Genomic DNA, 26,490 nt, shown 5'->3' on the forward strand with positions numbered 1-26,490 from the left:
AATTGCGAAAGGAAAGGAAGACATTTAAGGTGAGGAGAAAAGAACCGGGGCAAGACTATGTTTCCTTGATAGTTTATGGACAGTCTAAAAATGAGGGTTGTCATAATGTAAATGTTTCTTTAAACAAATGACTTTTAAGTAAACTCTTAAAGTGGTCTTAAATTGGAGGATGAGGCCCAAAAGTGCCTGCCAAATTTTCTCTTTAGAGGTACAGCTCCTCTGCCCGATGAATGCACATGGCGCTCTGTAGCAAAAAATCTTGAGACGCCAGAGCAACAGCAACAGATGGCCGAGGGAGTGAAAAACCAGAGAAATCACCAAAGAGGAGCATCCCAAGATCACCGCTGAATTCTTTGGCCTGCAGAAAACATAGAATCGGTTTTTGGAGGTCCAGATGAATAGCAGGAGGCCAGCCCATGCGCCCAAAGTCGCAAAACGAGAATTCAAATCAGAGATGCAGTTTTTTTGTTATAGGCAGGAAGAGATTTACTACATGCTACAAAGAAGGTAGCCAGATCAACTCAGCCAGATCTGGAAGATAACGACGAGATAAAGCTGGGTTTATTTTGATCTGATCGCCAGAATTATCTAAGGAATCTCAGGAGCTAAGAGCTCAAGTGTCCATGTTGATTGAAGCTCACCAGTGGCCCCCCTGAAAGCCATACCTTATCTGAAGCAAAACTACAATTAGCCAAATATGCACTAGGAAAATTGAATTAAACATCAATTTAAATGTATTTTGCTAAATTTATCACAAACTGCAGTTTTCCAAAAGGTCATCAGTAGAAGGGATTAATAAATAATGGATCTTCATTCAGGTTATGTGACCTCTTTATATATAGAAGAGATAATGGGATTGACAGAGGTGGCACTGCATAAAGCTTTTATTTCAATGAGTTAGAGATAGTTGAATTACTCAATATGTGTTATCCATAAATGTTTCTCCTCTTTCTTTAATGATTGTAGTTCATCCCCCTTTCCTTTTGTATCGGTAATAAATTTGTATGTATATATTTTATTTTGTAATAAATTGTCTTATCGTTTGTCCCCTTTTTAATTTGTAATACGCATGAAATATTTGATATTGCGTGTACGTCAAATTTTAATAAAACTTGAGTGAACTTTGCAAGTTCATTTTTAATGAATGAAAACAAATGCTCTATTTTCAGAGTTCTGCCTGGCACCTTAATCGTCCCTCTTCTATATGTCATTTTGAAGCATTTGCATCCTTGGCATTGCTACTCTTTGAGGGTGATTCAAGGATTCAGGCTTTTGGTGTCAGAGTGAAGAGTTCTGGGTTCTCCTGTGGTGTCTGATGTACATGACTCATTAATAAGGCATGTCCCAGGAAGCTTTGGCAGCTTCATATGCAATCAGAAGGAAAAAAAGAAGCAGAAAATCAGGATGATTAAATAGAATAGATACCAGCAAATTTGATTTTTTTTTTTTCTCCTGGAGCTGCTGAATCCATTCTAATACATGATCTGCAAGAACATTCTCAGTTTAAAGTAGAGAGCTGCATGAGAATGAGTATGGAGAGTATCCTGCAGAATCTGTGGGAATCCCACGAGTATTGTGGCATCATTATAGAAACTCATAAACTGTACATGCCCTCTGCATTTCTCTCTCTGATACACCCCCTATGTGCCCTCTGCCTTCTGCCCTTCTTTCTCTCACACACACACACACACACACACACACATACATCCAATATGCCCTCTGCCCTTCTCTCAGACACATCCTACCTGCCCTCAGCCACTCTGCCCTTTTCTCTCTGAGAGCTTGTTGATTTTGGTGTCTCATGAGATTGGCAGTTAAAGATGAACAGGCTCTTCTTGCACTTCAACACATATCAGTTACTGCAAAAAGTCTAAAGCCCTGTCTGATGTTATGGAAAACTAAAACTATATTTAAAACAATTTTATATCATCTCAGTAAGGCCAGTACACCAACCCAGGACCTTACCATATCATAAAAGCACTAACTTTTAGAACTCAAAGAGCAACAACCTTATGCACACTGTAAATATTACATCAGGTCCTAAAATACTAATATACACTTCTCCCTCCGTATTCGCGGTTTCAGCATTCGCGGTTTCGATTATTCACGGTTTTTAGCTTGCTGGCTCTTCCCCCCAGATTACATCAGCTTGTATAGAGAAATCGTTGATTCCAAGCATTTACAAAGAAAATCACTGATTCCCAGCACTTTGTTCACTGTGTTTTGCCTCTCCTTTAGGAACAGGCCAGTCTCCCACCATGTTATTCGCAGTTTCACCATATTCATGATGGTTTTTAATAGAAAATAGCAAATAACATATAAAAAAGTTATTTGCGGTTTTTTCAGTATTTGCGGTTCTGTTAATCCCCTATCACAGTGAATACAGAGGGAGAAGTGTAGCACCTAGTGAGAAAACAGAACAATGGGATTGCTGCAAGATTTCTATGTAGAAACTACATACTAGCAGAATACCACACCCTGGGCACACATGCAAGACACATGAAATAAGAGACCACAAATCAGTAATAGACATATAAAGGCAAAAATCTTAACAGGAAACCTCAAGAAGTCAGACTCAGTATATACTGCAATACTAGAGAAACAGAAACAGAAATACAATATAATCAAGAGATGTGCATTTCCAATGACTGGCATATTCCAATTAATAAATTCAGAATGACATACTTTTTTCTACCTTTGTTGTCTGAGTAGCAAACTATGGATTTTTCCTCCAGGAACTTGTCCAAACCTTTTTTTAAACTCCAGGAACTTGTCCAACCCCTTTGTAAAACTCATTCCATTTAAAAAATTCAAAATAAAATGCTTTTTTTCCAGCTTTGTTGTCTGGACATTTTATTTTCAAAACATGATGGTTCCAGTTTCTCTTTTCTGCTGTCATGTCATCTGCTAATTCTTCTTCAAGCAGCTATTGCCATTTGTTGTTTCTCCTCTCTCCGATCTACTCATATTCCTTCACTACACCTGCCTCTTACATATTTATCAGTCCTTTATAGCAGTGGTATACCTAGGGTATGTGGCACCTGGGGCCCATCATTTTTTGACACCCCCCCCATGTAAAAAAATATTTTTTGTAATAACCATGAAAAATAAATGGTCATAATAGAAACAGGCACTGAAAATTTTATTTTATTGAACCTCATATATATAACCATTAATCCAAACATAACATAAATTATGTCTGAATTGTCATGACATCAGAAGTACATATGGAGTAGTTAGAGGTGATGCTTGGGACAATTCTGATTGTGTTAGTTCGGTTTTATGTGTTTTTTGAATAGAAGGGTTTTTATTTCTTTTTTAAGGTTTTGTAGTTTGTGGTCGAGGTCAATAGGTTGCAGAGTTGGGGGTCGAGTGTTAGGAGGTTGTTGAACAGTTTTTTTTTCTTTTGACGAATATGGTTGGAGGGTGTGTGAATGGTGCGTGAGTTCTCCTATGTCTGGTTGAAGTGGATTTAATTATTTAGCTGAAGAAATTAGTAACCCCCCCCCATTCCACACACATTAATTCTCTTCCAATTTTGTTCCCATTCTAAAAAAACACAGATAAGTTCCCAGAAAAAAATACATTAAAATAAGAAGTGAAAACAAAGGCCCCTACAGATGAGAACATAACATAAGAATAGCCTAACTGGGTCAGACCAATGGTCCATCATGCCCAGTAGCCCATTCTCATGGTAACCAATCCAGGTCACTAGTACCTGGTCAAAACCCAAAGAGTAGCAACATTCCATGCCACCGATCCAGGGCAAGCAGACACTTCCCCCATGTCTTAATAACAGACTATGGACTTTTCCTCCAGGAATTTGTCCAAACCTTTCTTAAAATCAGCAATGCTATCTGCTTTTACCATAATTTCTGGCCACTTCATTTTTAAGCTTAGATCTTTCCTTCCAAACAGACACCTTGCTAGATGTCAAATACAGAAAGAACAAGGTAACTTCACAAGGACTTAGCTGTGCAGGAAATGTGAATCTCCTCATACACCCTCCATATAGTGCAAAAATGTGCAAAGGTCTGGTTTTTTCTTTCGATCACTACATAGCCTAATGCCACACAAGCAGCGCTGTTACAAACATATTCTGAAGGTCAATGCTAAGGTTAACAAAGTTTCCTTCCTTGGACCACAAGGAGATACTGACAAACCACTGGAAGAGATCCCAAAACAACTACCCAGGCACAACACCCAAAGACCCACTCAGTGTGTGAACCAGTTGAGTGGAGTGGACTAACTGGGGGGTGGAAATGGGTCCGGAGTTTGCTCAGCAGAATTTCCCAGACCACCTCTTCCTCTCAACACATTGACATGCTGCCGCCACCACCACCACCATTAGGAACACCTCGCCGGGTAGGCCAGCAATGCTTATAAACTTTATAAAACACATTATTATATTTTCTTATAAAGCACATATTTTAACTGAACTCTCTGACATCCTCAGCCTTGCCATTCACAAAAATAGAAGGAAGAAAAGTTCCCATTTCCCCGGGCCTATACAATATTTTTCTTCTGCAGACCCTTCAAAAGTCTGACCAAATCCTCGTTTCACCTACATTATAAAGTACTGAGGATGCCATCTCTCTCCAATCCCAGGTCTAAGACAGTAGCGCAAACTAGTGCTGCCCGATTCAAGAAAAAAATAATTTTTTCGATTCGATTCAGCCTATTGAATTGATTTTTCGATTCAACTTTCCTGCCCAATTGGGTGTTTGTTTTTTTTCAAACATCCTGGTGGGTTTATTTTATAGCTTTTTCACCCCCCTTTGGCTTCTCCTAACCACACTGGCGCTGTGGTGTAAATAAAATAAAGAAACAAAAAGGACTTTTCCTCTCTGTTAAATCCTAGCTCACGTTTGCGGTCTAACACCAGCTCTGGCAGGATACACATTTCAAATCTGACATATTGTAATCACAAAACAGAAAATAAAATTAGTTTTTCTACCTTTTGTTGTCTGGTTATTTTTCAAATCTTGTTCGTCCAAGGCTCTGGTTGTCTTCTGATAACTTGCTTGCCAGGGTCTCCTTCTTTCTTCTTTCTGCATGCTAACCATCCATCTGCCATCTCTGTCCTCCCCGTTTCCCTTCCCTCCCCAGGAGGTCTGGCATCTATCCTTTTTTCGTCTCCTTCCACAGATCCATCTTTTCTTAACTACCCTTTCATCCAGCATCTCTCCCTCCTTCCCCACCACCCCAGGGTCCACCATCTCTCCCTTTCTTTTCCCAACTACCCTCCTATCCAGTATCTCTATCTCCCCCTCCACACCATCCCTTGTGTCCAACTTCTCTCCCTTTCTGTTCCTTCCCTCTCTAAAAACCATGGTCCTTCATCTCTCTCCCTCTTCTCTATTTTCAGACCCATTATTTCTTCCCACCCAAAGTCTGGCATATGCGCGTCTCTTTGAACCCCCCCCCATTCCCTCCATTTCTACACCAGGGCCCCCTCCCTGAAAGCCTGTCCCCCCCTTAAAGGTCTGCATCCCACCCCTAAAGGCCTGCACTTCCCCCCCCGAAGGCCTGCACCCCCCCCGAAGGCCTGCACCCCCCCTTGAAGGCCTGCCTGCCTGTCCCCCCCTTGAAGGCCTGCCTGCCTGCCTGATCCCCTTGAAGGCCTATCCCCCCCTTGAAGGCCTATCCCCTCCCTTGAAGGCCTGCACCCCCCGAAGGCTTGTCCCCCCCTTGAAGGCCTGCCTGTCCCCCCCCCTTAAAGGCCTGCCTGCCTGTCTGTCTGTCACCCCCCCCCTTGATGGCCTGCCTGCCTGCCCGCCCCACCCCGAAGGACCGCTCACCCCCCTGGCCTCCCTACACCACCTATGAAGCAGCCCGCAGCGGGATCACGATGTCAGTGATCCCCGCACTGCTTCGGAGCTGCTTCCTCTGCCGCGGTCCCGCCCCTCCTCTGATGTCAGAGGAGGGGCGGGACCGCGGCGCAGGAAGCAGCGCCGAAGCTGCTCAGGGATCGCTGACATCGTGATCCCATTGCAGGCTGCTTTATAGGTGGTGCATGGAGGCCAGGGGGGCGAGCGGTCCTTCGGGGGTAGGGGGGACTGAATGGCAAGGCCGGGAGCACCCCCTCAGGGCTTGCACCCAGGGCGGATCGCCCCCCCCCTTAGTACGCTACTGCTTTATAGCTCTTTTCTGCCTCTTTCTTACCCTTCTTCTCTATACTTTTCAGCTACCTATCAAATTTCCATCTTCTTTCACCTATTAGCTCTCCCGTTCCCCAACTCACTCCTTCCTCAACCCTCCATTCCCTTTCATCTTTAATTTACTCCCCATTACCACATTTCTACCCTCTGTAATCACTATCCTCTCATTAATTTCCTTGCCACCCCTCTCCTCCCCCTGCTGGCCTCTCCAATAGGGTTCCACCATTTCCAGTGTCTTCTTCCCTCCAACCTTCAAGCCCAGCATCTGCACCCTCTTTCCCTCTCTGCCTTCCTAACCTGGCATCTCCCTGTCCCTTCTCTCTTCCCTCCTGCCCTCTACCATCCCTCACACTCATTGGCTGGAATCTATCCATCACTCCTTTCTGTTCCTGGATCCATCTCCTTCTTCCTCCCCTCTCCACCTGCTGTGAATATCTCCCTCCCTCTTAAACACCCCAATGTCCAACATCTTCCTCTCTCCCTCCCTTGTTCCCTAGGTACATCTCTCTTCCTTCCTCCATTCAGCATTCTCTCCCTTTCTCTGCCATGTCCATCTCTCCCTCTCTTCCTCTATGTCCATTTCTCCCTCTCTCCCTCCCCTCCACCACTTATGTCCATTTCTCCCTCTCTCACCACTCTCATTCCTCCTGCAACAATTTTCCTTCCTTCCCTCCCACCAACCCCACACACAACTAACACGCTCTCCCCCTATGCACCATCTCCCCCTCCCTCCCAGTATATGTCCATTTCTCCCTCTCTGTCACCCATCTCATCCTCCTTCAACATTTTTCCTTCCTTCTTTTCTCCCCAACCCCACTCACAACTAACATGCTCTCTCCCCATGCACCAGCTTTCCTTCCCTTCCAGCCCAAGTCTATTTCACCCCCTCATCCATAGTGCAACAATTTTCCTTCCTTCCTTCCCTTCTCCCCAACCCCAACCCACTCACAACTAACTTGCTTTAATGGTTTAGCGGCAGCGATTCATACACGCTGCTTATTGCGGAAAGGGGTAAAACGTGGACCTCTTGGGCCTTGTAGACCTCACGGATCTAAACCCACACATCCTTAAAAATCCGAGGTCTGTTCCACTTTTAGCCTCAGCATAGGTTATAGCTCTGACAGACCTCTATGACAATTTAGCTCTGATGGATCCTAATGCTTTTCCCTCCCTATGCTGAGACTAAAAGTAGCAAACTTTTACCCTGAGGTCCATGCCACTTTTAGTCTCAGCATAGGTTATGGCTCTGACAGGATCCTAATGCTTTCCCCTCCCCATGCTGAGACTAAAAGTGGCACGGACCTCAGATTTTTATGGATATGTGGATTTAGATCTGCGAGGAAAGTAAGGTCCGCATTTTACCCCTTCCCCCTGTTACAAACCTGGAAGCCTCTCCTCTGTTGTTCCTCCCTGGCAGAAACAGGAAGTTCTGACAGAGGGTGGGACACAGCAGAGGAGAGGCTTTCAGGATAGCAGCAGGCAGCATGTATGAATCGCTGCCACTAACCCGTTGAAGCAAGAGAAAGAATAGTCAGGAGATGCAGGGACCCGCAGGAGCTCAGCCTGCTCCCCAACACAGGAAGCAAAATTAACTGCAAGAGGAGCAACGCCAACTTTAGCAGTTCCACCAGGGGGTTGAAGAGGAAAGAGGGCAAATGATCCACATGGTGACATGTACCCCCCACCAGCAGTTTGCATATCCTTGGTGCATGAGTACCAATTTTTGAGAACCTATGGTATATACCTCCAACTCCATTTTTTGTCTCTTATAGTGACACTGAGCACGTATTTATGTAATAAAAGTATATTTTATTTATTAGGATTTATTTCCCACCCTTTTGAGTGGGAGCCCTGCCGGGACAGTTAGGGAAAAATGCTTGAGTACCTGAATAATTTGTAATCCACATAGAATTGTAAGATATGCAGAATATAAATTATTTAACAATTAAATTAAAATTAAAATATTCACCCAAGGTGATGTACAGTACGTATAATCTGGACATAGGAATAAACAATTACAACAGTAAAACTATTCAGATAACACACATTATGGCATAGTAAGTCACATAGGCAGCGGAACGCTTTTTTGTTGGAGGGGCAAAAGCTCCGCCCTAGACCCCGCCCCAGACCTGCCCAAGCTCCTCCCCAGACCTCACCCCCATAATAATAGTACTAATTGTAAACACCATTTCTTCCAGTCATTTTTCATATACACACAATATAATCTTATTAATAATACACAATGGTAATCACAAAATTAAATTACACAAAGTGCACTCTTTTTCCCCTCCCCACCACTGCACAGCATTTCTTCCTCTGTCCTCCACCCCCCATGTACAACGTCTTCCTCTCTCTCTCTCATTCCCTCCCTTGCTGCAAAGGGAGTGGGGAAAAGAGAGGGATCCAGGGTGCCTCTCTCCCACCCTCTCTACTGCTACATCCAATATTTCTCCCTCTCTTATCCCCCAGACTGTGTGCAGTATCTTTTGTCCCTGCCCATCAGCCCCATGCCCAACATTTCTGCTTCTGTTACCCCTCTCCAGCTCCATGCCACATCTCTTCCTCCATTCCCTCCATCACCATGTCCAACATTCCTCCCTTTTGCATACATTTCCATATGTCTCACTGTTTCCTCTCCACCACATCCAACATTTCTCCCTTATCTCTATACCTCATTTCTCTCCCATCATCATGTCCAATAATTCTCTTTCTTCCTTTCCCCATGTACACCATCTCTTTCCCTCTTACTCATAACCATGCTTAACAATTCTCCCTAACTATTCCCTCCCCCACCTCAGCATCTCTTTTTCCCATCCTTCCATCCTATGTCCCAAGTTCATGCCCCCTCCCTCCCTTCTGTGTCCCAAGTTAGTGCTCCCTCACTCTTTTCCAACCTGTCCCAAGTTTGTGCCCCCTCTCTTGCTTCTGTGTCCTAACACATCCCCTCTCTCCATTCTGTATCCCAAATTCATGCTCCCCCTCATTTGTTCCAAGTTCACGCTCCCTTCCTTCCTTGTTTCAATGTGTCCCTCCCTCCTGTGTCCCAACATGCCCCTCTCCCTCCCTCCTGTGACCCAATGTGCCTCTCTTCCTTCTATTTCTCAAGTTCATGCCCCCTCCCAAGAGTGTGTACCTGTATTCTGGCTGGCTCTAAAACATCCAAGTAGGTCTCCTCCTCCTTCTTTCCAGCTGCACTCCTTTTTTCATAAAGCCACAGGCAGTAGCAGCAGAGTATGGCCAGAGGTCCTGGTGTGCTCCCTCCACCTTTTCCTAACCATGTCTTCTCTTCCTTCTCTGCTTTCCCCGAGTTGTCCATCTCTCCCTCCCCCTTCTGTCTCCTTCCAGAATCTCTCTCCCTCCCCCCATCTTGTCCCCTCCACATCCATTTCTCCCTTCCCCCAGTCCCCCCGCCTTCCCTCATGTCCATCTCTCCCTCTCTTACTTCCACACCTTCTTACATATCATATTGAGGGATACGGTAAATCCGGGTCTCCAAAAAGGAGTACCTAAATGGGCCGCCGCGTGTGCGGATCGCCGGACTAGATGGACCTCGGTCTGATCCGGTGAGGGCGTTTCTTATGTTCTTATATCTCTCCCTTCCCAGTTCCACATGCTCCTCCCTTCTACACCTAGCTGTAACATGCCCCTGCCAGCATATACTCCTCCCCTTCTCCCTCCCACTTGCTCACCCACCCACTGCGTTTAACTTTTTAGAAAAGCACCAAGCCATCCTGCCGCCCTTTGGCATCTTCTCTCCACAGCAGCCCGCCCTCTCTGACAATTTCCTGTTTCTTATTTTCTTCATTGGGATCCTTTTTCCATTCTTTAAAGGATGCTTTCTTGGCTGTAATACCTCTTTCACTTTGCTTTTTAACTACACTGGCTAGAGATAAGAAGACAAAGGGCTTAAAGACAGTGAAGAACAAATAGAAGGTTCAAAGGGGTCAGTGGGTGTAAAGATAGGGAAGCAGAAGTATGGGACGTGGAAATATGAAGGATATGAAATGTGAGAGAAATATCTTAGAGAGCAACAAAGAGAAAAATGGATGACTTGCTTTGAACATGTCTTTCTGTTGCTGATTTCTGAACATAGATGCCCACTTTCCACATATATTCCGTTTAAACTTCTGGCCTTGGTTCACCATGGACATCTTCCTTCTACCCCAGATTATATTGCTAATCTACTGGTCCCACATACCCTCAGCATGACTTATGCATTGCTCACAAACCACCCTTATACTGTTTTCCCTCCCTTCTGCTTACATTTAGATGTCACACAAAAGCCATGCTCACCCCAAATTGTGGAATACACTTCCAGTAGCACTCAGATTAGACCAGGGGTGGGCAACTCCGGTCCTCGAGGGCTGGAATCCAGTTGGGTTTTCAGGATTTCACCAATGAATATGCATGAGATCTATTTGCATGCACTGCTTTCAGTGCATATTCATTGGGGAAATCGTAAGAACCCGACTGGATTCCGGCCCTCGAGGACTGGAGTTGCCCACCCCTGGATTAGACTCTTCCTATACAGCATATTCAAAAACAGATTAAAGGTTGGCTGATCCACCAAGCCTTTCCTACTCATACATCACCTGGACAGTATTTTCACTGAATAAATATCTCCGCTGTAAATGTACATGCTCTTGCATTGTAAATCTGCATTGTATCTTCGCTGTATAAACACCCATGCTGAATATGTACAGTCCCCTGCATTGTAAACTGCGCTCAACTGCATAGTACATTCCCTTGCATTGTATCTTCGTTGTGTATGTACAGTCTCTCTTACATTGTAAACCGCTCTGAACTGTTTGTGGTATTGCGGTATACAAAAATAAAGTTATTATTATTATTATTACTACTAGCTTTCCTCTGTAATCTGCCCATCCCATGCTATTCCTTTTCCACTGATACCTCATTTTCTGTTCCTCATTAAAAATGCCCTATAGCCAATATTGTAAATCATTTTGCTGCATCTGGTATGTGACTGGTGGTATATCAAGCCTGTGTAAGTTAACATAAAATAAAAAATGAATACAGGCAAACATACAGAAAAAGATGGAAAGAACATCTAAAAAGATGTTAAAACATCTAAGAACATCTAAAAAAAGTTAAAAGATGAGATGAAAGTAGAGACCAAATGGAAAAAAATGTTGCTGAAACAGAGAAAAACATGTAAATTTCCTATAACCTTTGACTTTTGTGTAATTCTGGGGATACAACAGATCTTAAATTCTTAAAAGAAGACATTCTTAAAAAGGTAAGCATCTCCACTTATAGTGTAAACAAGTGGAGGGGCATAATCGAAAGGGACATCTAAGTCTGTTTTTGTCTAAGTTGCAAGTCGTCCAAAGTAAAAAACAGCCTAGGACACATTTTCAAAAAATACGTACAAAATATTTTTTGTTTTGAAAATCATCTAACTATACATCCTGCCGGTCTGATCGTCCAAGTCGCTAAAGCGGCCATCTTTATACCACATTTTCATCTAACTTTTCGTCCAAGTCAAAAACGCCTAGAACAAGCCCTGTTGGATGTGGGAGGGGTCTGCAAAGTGATGGACTGAACGCACAGACATGGCACCTAAATAGTGGGGTACCTTACAGGGCACTGCTGTGAACTTCACAAAAAGGGTGCCATGTCTTCTCCTCCCTACAGCTCCCTTATAGGTTACGGTGAGCCCCCCAAACCACCTCCAGAATCCCCCCAAACCACCTCCAGAATCTACCATCCCAATAGCCCTTATGGCTGCAGGAGCCACTTATATGCCAGTAGAAAAGGGTTTTGGGGGTGTATAGGAGAGTGCACATGTTTCAGTATCAATGCAGTAATTACAGGGGCTTATGGGCATGGGTCCTCCTCTCTATGGGTCCCTAACCCATCCCCAAGATGACTTAAGCCGCCTCTGTGCTGGACAACTAGGCTTTCCTATGCCAGGCGGCCAGGTGATAATGATCTGGAGGCTGAATTTTAAAGATGCGATTAATATTTTTATGGGGGGGGGGATCGGTGATCACTTGGGTAGTGTGTGGGGGTCTGTTTTATGTGTTTGCAGTGCTTATCTGGTGACTTTAGGTGGGTTTTTGTGACTTAGACCATGTTTTACATGTAGACCATGTTTTACATGGTCTAAGAAAAAAACCAACACCACAGACACAAATATGCAACAACCAGAGTGGAATTGTCCAAAAGAGAATGATGTGCACTAAAAAAGTGTCCTTCAATCCGTCTGGTGAAATGACGATCTTTATTGTTCAAACATCAAATTGACAAATTGACTCGACATGTGCATGTTTCGACCAACAGGTCTGCCTTAGGAGTCTTAGAAGTCACTAAAGATGATATACGAGGTATATTGACACTCAAATGAATCTGATCACAAATCAATCAAAGAAGAGTGTCATGCCACAAGGAAAACGACAGACAGCATTCGTTTTCCTTGTGGCATGACACTCTTCTTTGATTGATTTGTGATCAGATTCATTCGAGTGTCAGTATACCTCATATATCTTCTTTAGTGACTTCTAAGACTACTGAAGCAGACCTCTTGGCCGAAACATGCACATGTCGAGTCAAATCGTCAATTTAATGTTGAACAATAAAAATCGTCATTTCACCAGACGGATTGAAGGACACTTTTTTAGTGCACATCATTTTCTTTTGGACAATTCCACTCTGGTTGTTGCTTACATGGTCTAAGTCACAACATCCAAGTTCCCTCGATCCCAGCCTGTATAACTTTTGGTTTTACATGCTGTACGACTAAGTCTAAGCCGGCCCACGTCCCGCCCAACCCCCACCCTCAACACTCCTCCCAAAATGCCCCATTTAGCTTTAGTCATTCAGCGGCACTATGTAGGCCTAGGTCGTTTAGAAATATGTCCAAAACCCGTTTTTGTTATCGGCACTTGGACGTATTTTGGAAATGTTCGTCCCAGTGCCAACTTAGGCCGGTTTTTGGACGTTTTTCTTTTTCGATTATGAGCCCCATATTCTTTAAAACTCAGCAAGAAAGATGTTATGTTGGTAGAAAATCAAACCCAGAGTGTTGCATTATCAAAAGATATAATTCATAATTTTTTTCAAAATTTGACAGCAATAATTTTTTTGTCTTTCTAAAACCTGGAATTCTACTTATGTCACATGAATTCCATTCAGGAGTAAGAACAAAGAACTTTCTGATTGTGGTGAATCTTGTATAGCAACTTATTAAAATGCTATTTGCAATTTGATTAGCAGGATTTTGATATTATGATATTAATAGATGGAGAACACAAGTCACTTACCTCGGCCATAGATCTCAATGCCAGAATGGAATACTCCAATCCCCAAGGTGGAGGTATACTCATTAATCCAATACTGTGTAAGGGAACCAGAAACAGGGCATTACTGGAGCACAGAAATACTGTACAGATCTAGAGCTAAAATTTATTCAAATGCTGAGTTTTTTTTCCCTGTCTAAAGGAAGCCCATAAATTAATGCACTGAAATATTTCTAGCTGGAAGTTTCAGGATTCTGGCCAAATACACTTGATCATTTTCAAGATATCAAGATTCTTCTGTCATGAATTTTTAAAAAAACTAACGCTGGCTTTTACTATGCAGCATTAGAGCATTTTAACAAGTTTCCAAGTTTATTATCACTTGATATACCGTCTATCATTAGATAACTAACTGGTTTACAATGTTAAAAATAAATTTTAAAAAAGCGAATAAAAATAATTAGAAGGGGATAATGAAATAAAGTATACATACTGGACCCAATGGGAGAGGAGGGGGAAGGGGAAATGAGAAATACATCTAGAATAATTTTTTTTTTAAAAGGGAGGAACGTGGGGAAGGGAAAACACATTAGGAGGGGGGGGGGTCGCTTCTCTAGAAGAGATTGTTTTCCTCTACTATGGTGTTGGCTTTTCTGTGTAAGGGGTTTCATCTTAGGAGTTGTAAGCATTTCTGAAAAGGAAAGTTTGATTTTGGATCTGAATTTGTTCAAAGATGATTCTAGTATACCGTGGGCTGGTGAGGTAAATGCTCTGACGCTCATAGGAATTCAACGAGCATCGGAGCATTTACCTCGCTGGCCCGCGGTAAAATGTTCTAATGCCACTTAGTAAAAGGAGTTCTATATACTGTACAGTATCCACTCTTTGGGGTCAATTCTACAAGAGGGCACTTCCATTTAAGTGCCTGAAAGCATATTCTATAATGACACCCGAGGTGCCCAGATTCCATTATAGAATACCAGCCTAATCTAGTGTCAGAGCACCTTACGTTTATTTTATTTATTTATTTAAAGAACTTATTATCCGCTTATCTCCGAAGCAGCATACAAGTAAACATATACAGTAGAGGTCAAATTTTACCATACATTTTCCAACACATTATAAACATCAATCCATTTTGTTTACATTGTTTAACAAAAAAATTGTAGTCATTCTCAAACATTTTATTGGATATCAGAGGGAAAGCTAAAAGCTAAGATGAAAAATTTTCGAAATAGCAGTACATTGTTACAAAAACGTATTGCTCCGGACAGACCATTCCAAAGCACCGGACCCGCAATTGAAAAACAAGACTGTTAGTGGAGGCATACTTAATTTTGTCTCTTATTCTTGCTTCTAACAGCATCCTATTTTCTAATTTAGGCACTCAAGCTGTAGTCGCCATGGATCCCATATAATTACAGTGCCCAAATACAACCAGGGCGTGCACATATAAGTGCCAGGCCCTTCCATGCCCCTCCCATGCTATGCTCATGTCCTTCCCCCTTGCAATTACATGCTATGCCATTTACATGCACCCTTAGAGCATAGCACTTAGTTGCTTGCTTGCCACTTATATTTGTATGTATTACACTTACCCCTAAAAGTGACAATGTTGTTTTAGAAATATCGCATATAAATATTGGCTTTTGCACATGTTGAACCCAAACCCGTATCAATGGTGATTTCAGAAAGCCACCATGCAGACTTCAAGGGGTAGGTTTGGGTGGACCTGGCAGCTGGGCTTTAACGCTCGGAAATGTAAGGTTATGCACCTCAGTAGCGGTAATCCATGCAGAAATTACACCTTGAATGGAGAAACTTTAACTTGTACTTCGGCGGAACGAGACCTAGGAGTAATCATCAGTGCAGACATGAAAACTGCCCATCAAGTGGAGAAGGCTTCATCTAAAGCAAGGCAGATGATGGGATGTATCAGTAGAAGCTTTGTCAGAAAGAAGCCTGAAGTCATAATGCCATTGTACAGAACCATGGTGAGACCTCATCTGGAATACTGTGTACAATTCTGGAGGCCACATTACCGTAAAGATGTGCTTAGAATCGAATCGGTTCAACGGATGGCCACCAGGAGGATCTCGGGGCTAAAGGGTCTCTCGTACGAGGAGAGACTAAACAAACTACAGCTCTACACTCTAGAAGAACGTAGGGAGAGGGGAGACATGATTGAGACATTTAAATACATCATGGGACGTATCGAGGTGGAAGATGATATCTTCTTTCTCAGGGGACCCTCTGCCACTAGAGGGCATCCGCTCAGACTCAGAGGCGGGAAATTTCATGGCGACATCAGGAAGTATTTCTTCACAGAAAGAGTGGTTGACCGTTGGAATGAGCTTCCAGCGCAGGTGATCGAGGCCAGCAGCGTGCTGGACTTTAAGAATAAATGGGATACCTATGTGGGATCCCTACGAGGGTCGAACTGGAATATCGGTCGCTAGGTATAGACTTAAGAGGATGGGTCAGTAGGGTGGGTAGACTTGATGGGCTATAGCCCTTTTCTGCCGTCATCTTCTATGTTTCTATGACCACAAATCTGAGAATTCCCAGCCCTGGAGCCCTGCATTGGGGGAGGGGGGGTTACTGCTTGTTTGATGCAGTTTGACTGGTTGAGCATGCTGCCTACTCAACAAATCAAACCGTGTCAAACAAAAAGTAAATGAAAAAAAATAAAAAAGCAGGGCTATAGAGCTGGGGATTCACTGAATCCCCTGAAAGCCCTCACTGCATGCCACTGCTGATTAGGTGTGTCCCATGGACGGATTAAAGTTCCTGCACTACAGACAGAGTACATTAGTGTGCATGCTAGAGCCAGGTTGTACAGGTTGTACACACTATGAGGTCGATATTCTGCCAGTGGTGATTGGAGTTTTGCCGGTGCTAAACCTGGAGATTCAATGCCATGTCCGGGCACTGACTTTGACTTTCCAGGTTTGCAGAGCCAGCAAACTCATAGCTGGTTATGTGTAATATTCAGCACATAACCGGCTATGGGTTACTGCATAAAGGGCTAGATTCACTAACCTGCCCGATCGTGACCGATCTATGTCTGATCTGGGCAGGTCCGATGGATTCTTCAACCAGTAATATTGAAATGGGGGCGATCGGAGGAATGCCCCTATCTGCCGGCATAGATTGCTGGTGTGCGATCCCGACGCATGTGCAGACTATCTGTACATGGTCTGCACATCTGTGTAAGACCCATCCAAGCTGCAACTTTTTTTTTTTTTTTACTTTACTTTTTAGCCCAGCGAGACCATGGTTTTAACCCACTTCAAACCTGCAGAATTGTCGCTGTGCGGGGAAGGACAGGAGAGATTCGGGGGAGAGCAGGGCGGCAGGCAGGAGAGATTCGGGCGGCAATTCAGAGGCGAGCAGGGCGCCAGGCAGGAGAGATTTGGGGCAGCAGAGAGCAGGGCGGCAATGGAGCTGGAGAGTCAGAAAGGACGTTTGCGACTGGTCCTCAGCAAGAGGGTTGATCAGCCAATGCAGTCGGATCGCGAAATTTGTGTTGTGAATCACGTCCCTGCCTACTTTGCATGCCATTCCCCTCATTTGCATGTGCAGATCGGAATCAGATCGGCAGAGAGGTAAGTGAATCGGGCCAGAGTAAAATCGGATCGCAAAGGGGTCGCAAACTGATTGGTACATGATCGGTTTGCTTAGTGAATCTAGCCCAAAGATAAAACTGCATAAAAGTCATTCCTATTTGTATATTCATTTATATGCCCCCTTACCCAGGGTGGGTTACAAACTGACATATAAAATCATAACATTACATCACAAAATACATACATTAAAAGCAATAAATACTCCCACGGTTCATTGCAAAAAATGGTTACCTTGGTTGGTTAAGTTCTAAATATATATATCGGCACTTAACCAAGCAAGTGTCGAATCCACTCCCAGAATGCCCCCAAAATAGCCGGTTTTGTGTTCAACGCTAACCAATTCGCTAAAAAAGACCGGTTAGCCCCAAACAGGCAATTTTAACCAGCCAGGAGTCATTTCTGGCTAGTTAAATCACAATGAATGTCGACCTCTATAGCATGCTTTAATGTTCATGATAAGTCCAAGTTACTCACACACTTTAGTAGGTATGCTACAGCCAAGCTGCACATGCTACAGCAGGTTTTTGTGCATGAGTTATACGGTTACTACTACTATTAGTTAGCATTTCTATAGTGCTACCAGGCATACACAGTGCTGTACACCAAAACATGGAGAGTCCCTGCTCAAAAGAGCTTACAGTCTAGTTAAGACAGACAAACTGGACAAAAGGTGCATCTTTACACAGTGCTCAGATGGGGGAATTACAGAGGGAATGATAAGACAAATATGGGTGCTTAGCAGATGGGTTGGAGTTTGGAATAGAAAGCAGCTTCAAAGTGGGCATACGGTGCAGCAAAGTAGAAGGGACAGAGTCTGGAGTTGGCCTTAGAGGAGAAGGGTACAGATAAGAGAGACTTACCCAATGAACGGAGTTCCCGGGGCAAAGTATACTGCTGCGAAATTGATCTTTGGGAAACGTAAATTTGACTATGTGACTCCATTGCTTCAGAGTCTTCATTGGCTTCCGGTTTCTTTTAGAGTTCAATTTAAATGTGCTTGTGTTGTTTTCAAAATCCTGTATGGTATCTTTACCCCTCTTATTCCTTTATCTTGGAATGTGTACAGATTCTCTTTTGCAAGAGGTATCCAACAATTTAAACTCTCCCTTCCTTCTAGAAAAGGGATTAAAGGAGACAAGATTTTTAGTCAATCTTTGGTTTTTAAGTTCTCTCAACTTTGGAATGATCTTCCTTTTATTTTAAGGAGTTCTGGTTCGCTTCTATTTTTTTCGTAAATCTTTAAAAACCACTTTATTTGCTAAACACTTTGAAAATTAACCTTCTTGAAATTTCGTTATTATTCCTTATGGTTTCTATTTGTTAAGTTGACTACTGTAAACCGAGTCGAGCTTTCTTAGAATGATGACTCAATATATAAAGCCAAGCCTTAGATTAGATTAGATTAGATTAGATTAAATTAGATTAGATTAAATTAGATTAGTAGAGAGTGATACAGAAACCATTACTGCAGCAATACTGCAGTTACCGCAATTACCGCGGTAATTACCATGTAATGGAAGAACTTCGGAAAATCCCCTCAGAATGCTACGGGAAGAGCGGACCATTCTGCAGTGGAGCTCTGGGAACGGAAATCATTCTCACTGCATTCCCGCAGTAAGGGGGGAAGGGTCTGCCACTGCCGTCGCTAAGGCTGCTGCTTATCATGACTATCACCAACAATAGTGGTGACAAAACAAAGGTAGAACCATCATGGGTCTGTTCTATTTCTCCTTGCTGCTGCTGGACCTGCCTCCCTCTGACTTAATTTCCAGTTCTGGGCAGAGCCGGCAGCCAAGAGGGGGAAGAGAACAGACTCACAACAGCTTTACCTTTGTTTTGCCTCTGCCACTGCTGCTGTTAGTCCTTCTTCAGTATATATGTTCTGTGTGAGGGCTTTAGAAGGCAAATAAATAGGTGTCAGGTCAAAAGCGCGCCGGGACAAAGGCGCGCAAAGACAATTGAGCGCAACGTGGAGGTGCTCGCCGAAGAAAATGACTGTTTTAAAGGACTCCGACGGTGTGTGTGGGGGTGTACCCCCCACTTTACTTTATACAGATCGTGCTGCGTTGTGGGGGCATTGTGGGGGGTTTGGGGGGTTGTAACCCCCCACATTTTACTGAAAACTTTACTTTTTCCCTAAAAAAACAGGGAAACAGTTAGGTTTCCAGTATAATGAGGGCGGTTACAACCCCCCAAACCCCTCCCCCAACGCTGCCGCGATCTGTATTAAGTAAAGTTCCCCAACAAAACCCCCGTCAGAGCCCCTAAAATCACTCTTTTTTTTCAGCGCACGCTTCCGTTTTGCGCTCAGTTGTCAGCGTGCGCCTTTGTCTTCGGCGGTTTTGTCTATGAACCCAATAAATACCATATGAGGGGTGGATAAATTACTATGAACAGGGGTAGGGGCAAAGAAAAGGACAAGAATGGTGTGTGCGAATTTCTTTGTCTTCAAAATACCCTGTTGAGCTGAAAAGCCACAAATATTTCTCTAAAAAGCCCTTTCATAACTGTTATTAAACTGCAGATCTGGTGTAATGTTCTAAGTGCAGACCAAAATGACAGAGGAAGGGAATGAATCAACCCTCTTTTGTTTACAGTCTGAATGACAATTCTTGAAACATCAGTAAAGCCATATCACTTCCTATGCTTTCCCCAGGAATTGTGCTGCGTTCCATTATATATATATATATGCTCCAGCCTTTCACTCACAAAAGATGACTGTCATTATAGTGCAGATGCCATGATCTAATCAGAACACAATTGCTGATTTTCTTATCTTTAATAAGAGATGGCCAGAGGGTAAGACAGGAATTGGCTAAGTATTCAATCAGGATACCACTCCATACTTCAAAATTCATCAACCATCCTTAATTGGCTGTTTTTGGCAAGTGCCATAAACTGCTGAGAACTACAAAAAAAGCATTATACAACAACTGAGGGATACACTGCTGGCCACAGTGAAGTGTTATAAAGACACATTGGAACTATACATTAAAGTGCATGCTAATATATATATATATATTTTTTTTTTTTAATGGGCATGATAATTTCAGAGCATGCTGAAAGCCTACTTAACATGGGCTGTACTATAGATTTTCATGCACTGCCTAAATGAGGTCTTCCGATAGTGTGGGCTAGCACAGATACAGACAGCAGACAATGTAAACCAAAGGAAAAGTCTTTATTATGAATCAATAAGTACCAAAAGCCTGTTGCTGTCATCTGGTTTGCAAAAATAGGCTGGATTTAAATCTAATTGTGTTTCTTTTTGGTGTGAAATATTACTGCCTTAGGTGTCCAGCCTCATTAACTCATACTTGCCACTCCTAGTAGGCTATTTTCAGTATTTCACTCTGTACTCTGTAAGCTTCCCACCTTGATTTGCCTTCCAACACTGTCACAGGTTGGGCAAATGATTCACAAGTAAACCTCCTACCTTAATCAGTCTTTCAGCGATAAGTGGCCAGGACTCTACTGGGGTACCGTTTCCTACTGCCCAGACTTGGAATTATATTACATTAGTTTCTTTTATTCTACCAATACCTTGTGGTTCTAGGAGGATTGCAACAGGAAGAGATTCTGGTCATTTCCAGAAGATTACAGGGAAGCTATTGGTTGTAACATTTGGAGTCTGGTGATGGAGTGAGGCTATTGGTTGTATCAGGAGTTTGTCTTGACATATTTTTTGAACAGCCTGGTTTTTATTTTTCTCCCGAAGGTTCTGTAGTTTGGTGCTGAAATTAGTAGATTGGAGATGTGGTTGTCTAGTTTCGCTGCTTGCGTGGCGAATAGCCCATTGTGTATTTTTTTTTATGCTGAATGCCTTTGATTGGTGGGTGGGTGAAGGATGTCTGAGTTCTCTTTGGTCTGGAAGAGTTGTTCCAAGTTAGGTGAGTGTTCAGGTAGGATGGCCCATTGCCATGTAGGGTTTTGAAGAGCATGCAGTAGAATTTTAAAAGTATTATTGCTTGTATCGGTAGATGGTGTGTGTCTTGGTATGTGGCGGTGATGTGGTCGAACTTCTTCAGTGAGAGGGCTGTGTTTTGCACTGTTTGTAGTTGTTTTATCATGATGGCGGGGCAGGGTACCTAATATGATATTGCAGTAGTCTAGCAGACCTAGTATTAGTGCCTGGACCAGGAGTCTGAATTGTGTTCTATTGAAGAATTTTTGAATTTGCCTTAGGTTACGCATGACTGCTAAGGCTTTCTGGACTGTTTTGTCGATATGTAGTTGAATGGTACAGTCTCTGTTTATCGTCACCCCTAATATTTTTAGGTGGGGTTGTATGGGGTATGAGATGGAGTTTATTTCAAGGTTCGTTATGGTAGGGATTCTGTCGTTTTCAAGAAGTAGGAACTTTGTTTTGTCTCGGTTTAGTTTTAGTTTGTGGTTTTTCATCCATTGTTTTACTGTTTCTAGTGTTTTGTGTAGTACATTTATTGCTATGGGGATCAGTTGGTCGAAGGGAAGGAGGTTGGTGATGTCATGCGCAGCGGCAGCTAAAAGGGCAAACAGAATGCTAGGAATTATTAAGAAGGCGATCACGAACAGATCGGAGAGGGTTATTATGCCGCTGTACCGGGCCATGGTGCACCCTCACCTGGAGTACTGTGTCCAGCACTGGTCGCCATACATGAAGAAGGACATGCTACTACTCGAAAGGGTCCAGAGAAGAGCGATTAAAATGGTTAAGGGGCTGGAGGAGTTGCCGTACAATGAGAGATTAGAGAAATTGGGCCTCTTCTCCCTTGAAAAGAGAAGACTGAGAGGGGGCATGATCGAAACTTTCAAGATATTGAAGGGAATTGACTTAGTAGAGAAAGAGAGATTGTTCACCCTCTCCAAGGTGAAGAGAACAAGAGGGCACTTGCTAAAGTTAGAAGGGAAAAGATTCCGTACAAATGTAAGGAAGTTCTTATTCACCCAGAGAGTGGTAGAAATCTGAAATGCTCTTCCGGAGGCTGTTATAGGGGAAAGCACCCTTCAGGGATTCAAGAAAAGATTGGATAAGTTCCTACTGGAACAGAATAAAGGAATAGAGGGGTACAGATAGAACTTGAGGTAGATTATAGAAGTGGTCAGAAACCACTTCACAGGTCGCGGACCTGATGGGCCGCTGCGGGAGCGGACCGCTGGGCGAGATGGACCTCGGTCTGACCCAGTGGAGGCAACTTCTTATGTTCTTAGAACATATGCAGGTAAGGCTAGACTCAAATAGGGTACTGGTCTTTGATCTAAGGGCCGCCGCGTGAGCGAACTGCTGGGCACAATGGACCACTGGTCTGACCCAGCAGCGGCAAATCTTATGTTCTTATGTCATCTGCATAGCTGCATATCACCATTTTATTATGTATGCATCTAATCCCTCCATTCTGGGCCTCTCTGTTCTAGTCCCATTCTAGGATTTTGACTTCCTTCTCTCTGCTTGAGACTCACTCTCCTGGACAAGCAGGCTAACATACCTATTCTTAAGGTGACCTGATGTGGAAACACTCTTATGGGGAACTGGGATTTACTTATGCACTTCCTTACAAACCTCTTTAACAGGCATACACAGAAAACATGCAAACTAACACAAGAAGTTTGCAAATATTAACTTCTTTCAGAAGAGGGGATGGCATGTAAGCAGATAATATCCAATTGTGGTTTTTTTTCCCCATGAAGGCCATGGCATTAGAGGAACTGCAGTTGATTAGCAGTTAACAGTGAGGGTTTGGATTATAATACGGGTGGGTTCCGAAACTTGCAAAGTTCATTTTTTTGAAAAAAGCTCATACTGGAAACAAATTATCTTTATATAAAGTCACAGGATGTATAACTGTGCACTAAAAGAAATTTATTGATAAGGTATGTGTTATTCAGTGAACAAATTCTTGTGCTGGCTAGAATTTTTGAAAATAAAATTTTGCGTTTATTCAGAAAACAGCCTCCTACAACCTGTTAAATATGAGAATTACCTCTTCAATAATCTTTATTTGAATTTTTAAAAAAACCCAGAAGCTCTATAAGTACTGCAATCCCCTTCCCTGGATATCCCTGAGATGCTGCAGTAAGACAATTTATCCCCCCTTTTATGAATCTGCGTTAGGCTTTTTTATTGTCAGCTGAGGTGGTAAAAGCTTATAGAATTCCCATGAGCATCGGAGCTAATACCGCCACGGTCACTGATAATAAAAGCTTAAAGCGGCTTTATAAAAGGTGGCCTATATTTGCCCCATCAGAGTGAGTACCGTAATAATAAAGGCTTATTTAATCATATGTTGACCACAAAACCCTTTGTAAGGAAGGTGTCCCTGCTTTATTTTTAGTGTTTTTCTAAATATGCTTCTGTCTTCCCTCTTCCCCCCACCCTCCTCCCTGAATAATCACATTTCACTGTAGGCTAGCAATGATATTTAAATTGCCTAAAGTTAATGTTGAAAAATTCCCAGTCACTGCAATCAAATCTTTTTTGATCCCAGCATGAGGCAAGTGCAGGTGAAATGGACTTGCATTTTCCAAAGTGTTTTAAACATTTTTTAAGCCAATGGATTAAGAATAGATTTGAAATTTGCACAAATAGACAGCAGGTAGGACTGAAGGCTTTACATTTGGTTTTGTATCTAACAGGTTTTAAACTTGTACTAATTCAACTTCTTTTTATGTCTAGCACAATCCAGGAAATTGTGAAATGGCTGCAAAGCAGTGGGCGAAGCCGCTGAGCAGGCAGATGTGAATAAGCTCCTACCTGGCAAAAGATCAGCAGGCAGTACATTATAACTAGCTCCAAACTCTTATTAATTCTTTTATATTTTCATTGTAAAAATGGCTGTAGCTTTAATTAGTTTATTTGGTGGCACTGAAGACTTAGGGCTCCTTTTTCTAAGGTGTGCTAGCGGTTTTAGCGCAAGCATTGCACACGCTACAATGCCGCGCGTGATAAACGCTAATGCTTCCATAGAGCTTGCGTTAGTATTTTTCATTTAGCGCATGGTTTGCGCGCACTAATCTATAGCGCGCGTTAAAAACGCTAGCGCACCTTAGTAAAAGGAGCCCTTAATATATGTCCTTATTAGAATTCTATTACAGTACTGACTGGCTGTTAGAGTTTTGAGGGAATACAAGGGTCAATCAAAAAGTAAAGGTTTTAATAGAAGTAACTGTGATCAACTGAACATATCACTTTTCCACATAGGGAATACGAGGGTCAATCAAAAAGTAAAGGTTTTAATAGAAGTAACTGTGATCAACTGAACATATCACTTTTCCACATAGGGAATACGAGGGTCAATCAAAAAGTAAAGGTTTTAATTAGAAGTAACTGTGATCAACTGAACATATCACTTTTCAACATAGGGAATACGAGGGTCAATCAAAAAGTAAAGGTTTTAATTAGAAGTAACTGTGATCAACTGAACATATCACTTTTCCACATAGGGAATACGAGGGTCAATCAAAACGTAAAGGTTTTAATAGAAGTAACTGTGATCAACTGAACATATCACTTTTCACATAGTCCCCATGCAAGATGACGCATTTGTTGTATCATTCAACTAGCTTCTGCATTCCTGCCGAAAAGAGGTTTTTCGGCTGCTCCCAAAGCCAGGTGAGCACAGCTTCCTTTATTTCATCATGCTTTGTCTTTTGCTCTCTGGGTCCCAATGATGCATCCATGGCTTTTCGCTGGCGACAATTCTCTCCAGAATATTCAGATCTTCTTCATGCCTTCTCAGGAACTGGGTCACAACCTCCACACACTTTTGCTTGAGCAGATCAGTAAGCTGTATGAGAACCCATCATGCGCAGACTTTCCTGTATCCCAAGTCATAATGCATAATGACAAATGCAGATCCATAACTGTTATCCAAATTTGCAGCCAATTGAGACACCGTTATCCATCAGTCTTCTCTTATCAAGGCATCCATCCTGTCAATGTGCTCTTGTGTGTGCTATGTTGATGGGTGACCAGAACCACTTTCGTTGGTTACACCTGTTCTTCCTGCTTTAAACATTTCTACCCACTCATAAACCTTTTGTTGATTCATGGTGCTATGTCCATACTTAGTCAATATCCTATGGTGAATTTCCACAAGTTTTACTCTCTCTGCCCAAAGAAAGCGCACTACTACATGTTGTTCTTCGATGGTGCAATCTTGCAATGGAGTGTTTATGTTTCTGACCTTGTGGCTGGCACATGATTAAAGGCCGAGTGCTGCACTGTACATGGACGAACTATCCAACAGGCAATGTACGAGTACATATGTTGCATTTCGTTAGTTCTGTTCCAATTCTTGCATAATTTAGCAGTTGTCTTTAATTTTTGATTTGTCCTCGTATGTAAACGTTTCTGGGCAGGGAAAGCTAAATCTTTCTATGAATGTTATAGCTAATAATACTGCAGATCGCCCAATACTGTTTCTCTGGTACTCGGAACTCTGGCCTGGATGAGTCACCTTTTCTAGTACGGGAAAGGAAAGATGTAAGATTTTTTAAAAAATTTTAAAACTCACTTTTCATTTCATTTGACATTTCAGAAAATAAGAAAACATAGAAGGATAAAAGAAAGGAAATGAAGCATCTGTACCTCCCCCCAACTTCACACCCCACCAAAACTCCCTCCTGGACCTTCCCTTATGCCCTCCCAGAGCCAGCATTAGGGTATAATTACCAGGGTAATAGTCTTGGACCATATAATATAAGTGGTCCCAAGCCTGCCCATAACTGAGAGCTCCTTTTACTAAACAACACTAGAGGATTTTAGCATGGGCTGGTGAGGAAAATGCTCTGACGCTCATTATTAAAATTAATACTGTTCTCTGCACCCTTCCCGATGACTGACATTTTCCTTCATTTCCTCCCCCCGATGACCGACGCTGCTCTCTGTACCCCTCTATGACCGATGCTGCTCTCATGCACACACCCCGATGACCGACATTGTTCTCTGCACCTCCCTCCCGATGACTGATGCTTTCCTTCATTCTCCCCACCGATGATCGACGCTGCTGCTCACCTGCACATCCCCTCCTTGATGACCGACAATGCTCTTTGCACCCCAACTCCCCATGACCGACATTGCTGCACTCCACCCCCACCGCCACATTCTCCTTACCACTCTGGTGCCAAAGAGAGCTAACATCAATGCTCCGTCCTGGGCCGGTGCATAGGGTTGCCAAATTTTCCAGAATGAAAATCCCAACCCATGGTCCCATCCTCAAGCCCGCCCAGTTCTGCCCGGCCCGGCCCTGTTCCGTCCAAGTCACAACTGTTTGCTGCATAATTTTATGTATTCGAGAACAAATGCCCAAATATCAGATATGCTTTCAAACGGATAAGAAATCCATGTCAAGTTGTACATAAATTTTCAATGATGACACTCAGATATGTTTCACTGCTGAAAATCTGTGTGCGGAGTCCGTTCTCTTTTTATGTTATGTAGTGGCCTCTCTGTTCAAACCCAGC

General features: G+C 42.9%; 1 protein-coding gene across 1 annotated transcript in view; it reads right to left on the bottom strand.

Annotated features, from left to right (window-relative positions):
- Positions 1 to 26,104, bottom strand: part of LOC117364234 (deubiquitinase DESI2-like) — a 49,173-nt gene extending 23,069 nt beyond the window's left edge. Inside the window, exons 1-3 of the mRNA XM_033953247.1 lie at positions 26,042 to 26,104; positions 16,251 to 16,361; positions 13,445 to 13,517 (exon numbers count right to left, since the gene is read on the bottom strand). Coding sequence (XP_033809138.1) covers positions 13,445 to 13,517; positions 16,251 to 16,361; positions 26,042 to 26,104 — 247 coding nt within the window. The remainder of the gene's footprint in view (positions 1 to 13,444; positions 13,518 to 16,250; positions 16,362 to 26,041) is intronic.
- Between the last annotated feature and the right edge of the window lie 386 nt (positions 26,105 to 26,490).

This window comes from Geotrypetes seraphini, chromosome 7 (genome assembly GCF_902459505.1).
Source record: "Geotrypetes seraphini chromosome 7, aGeoSer1.1, whole genome shotgun sequence".
Taxonomy (NCBI): domain Eukaryota; kingdom Metazoa; phylum Chordata; class Amphibia; order Gymnophiona; family Dermophiidae; genus Geotrypetes; species Geotrypetes seraphini.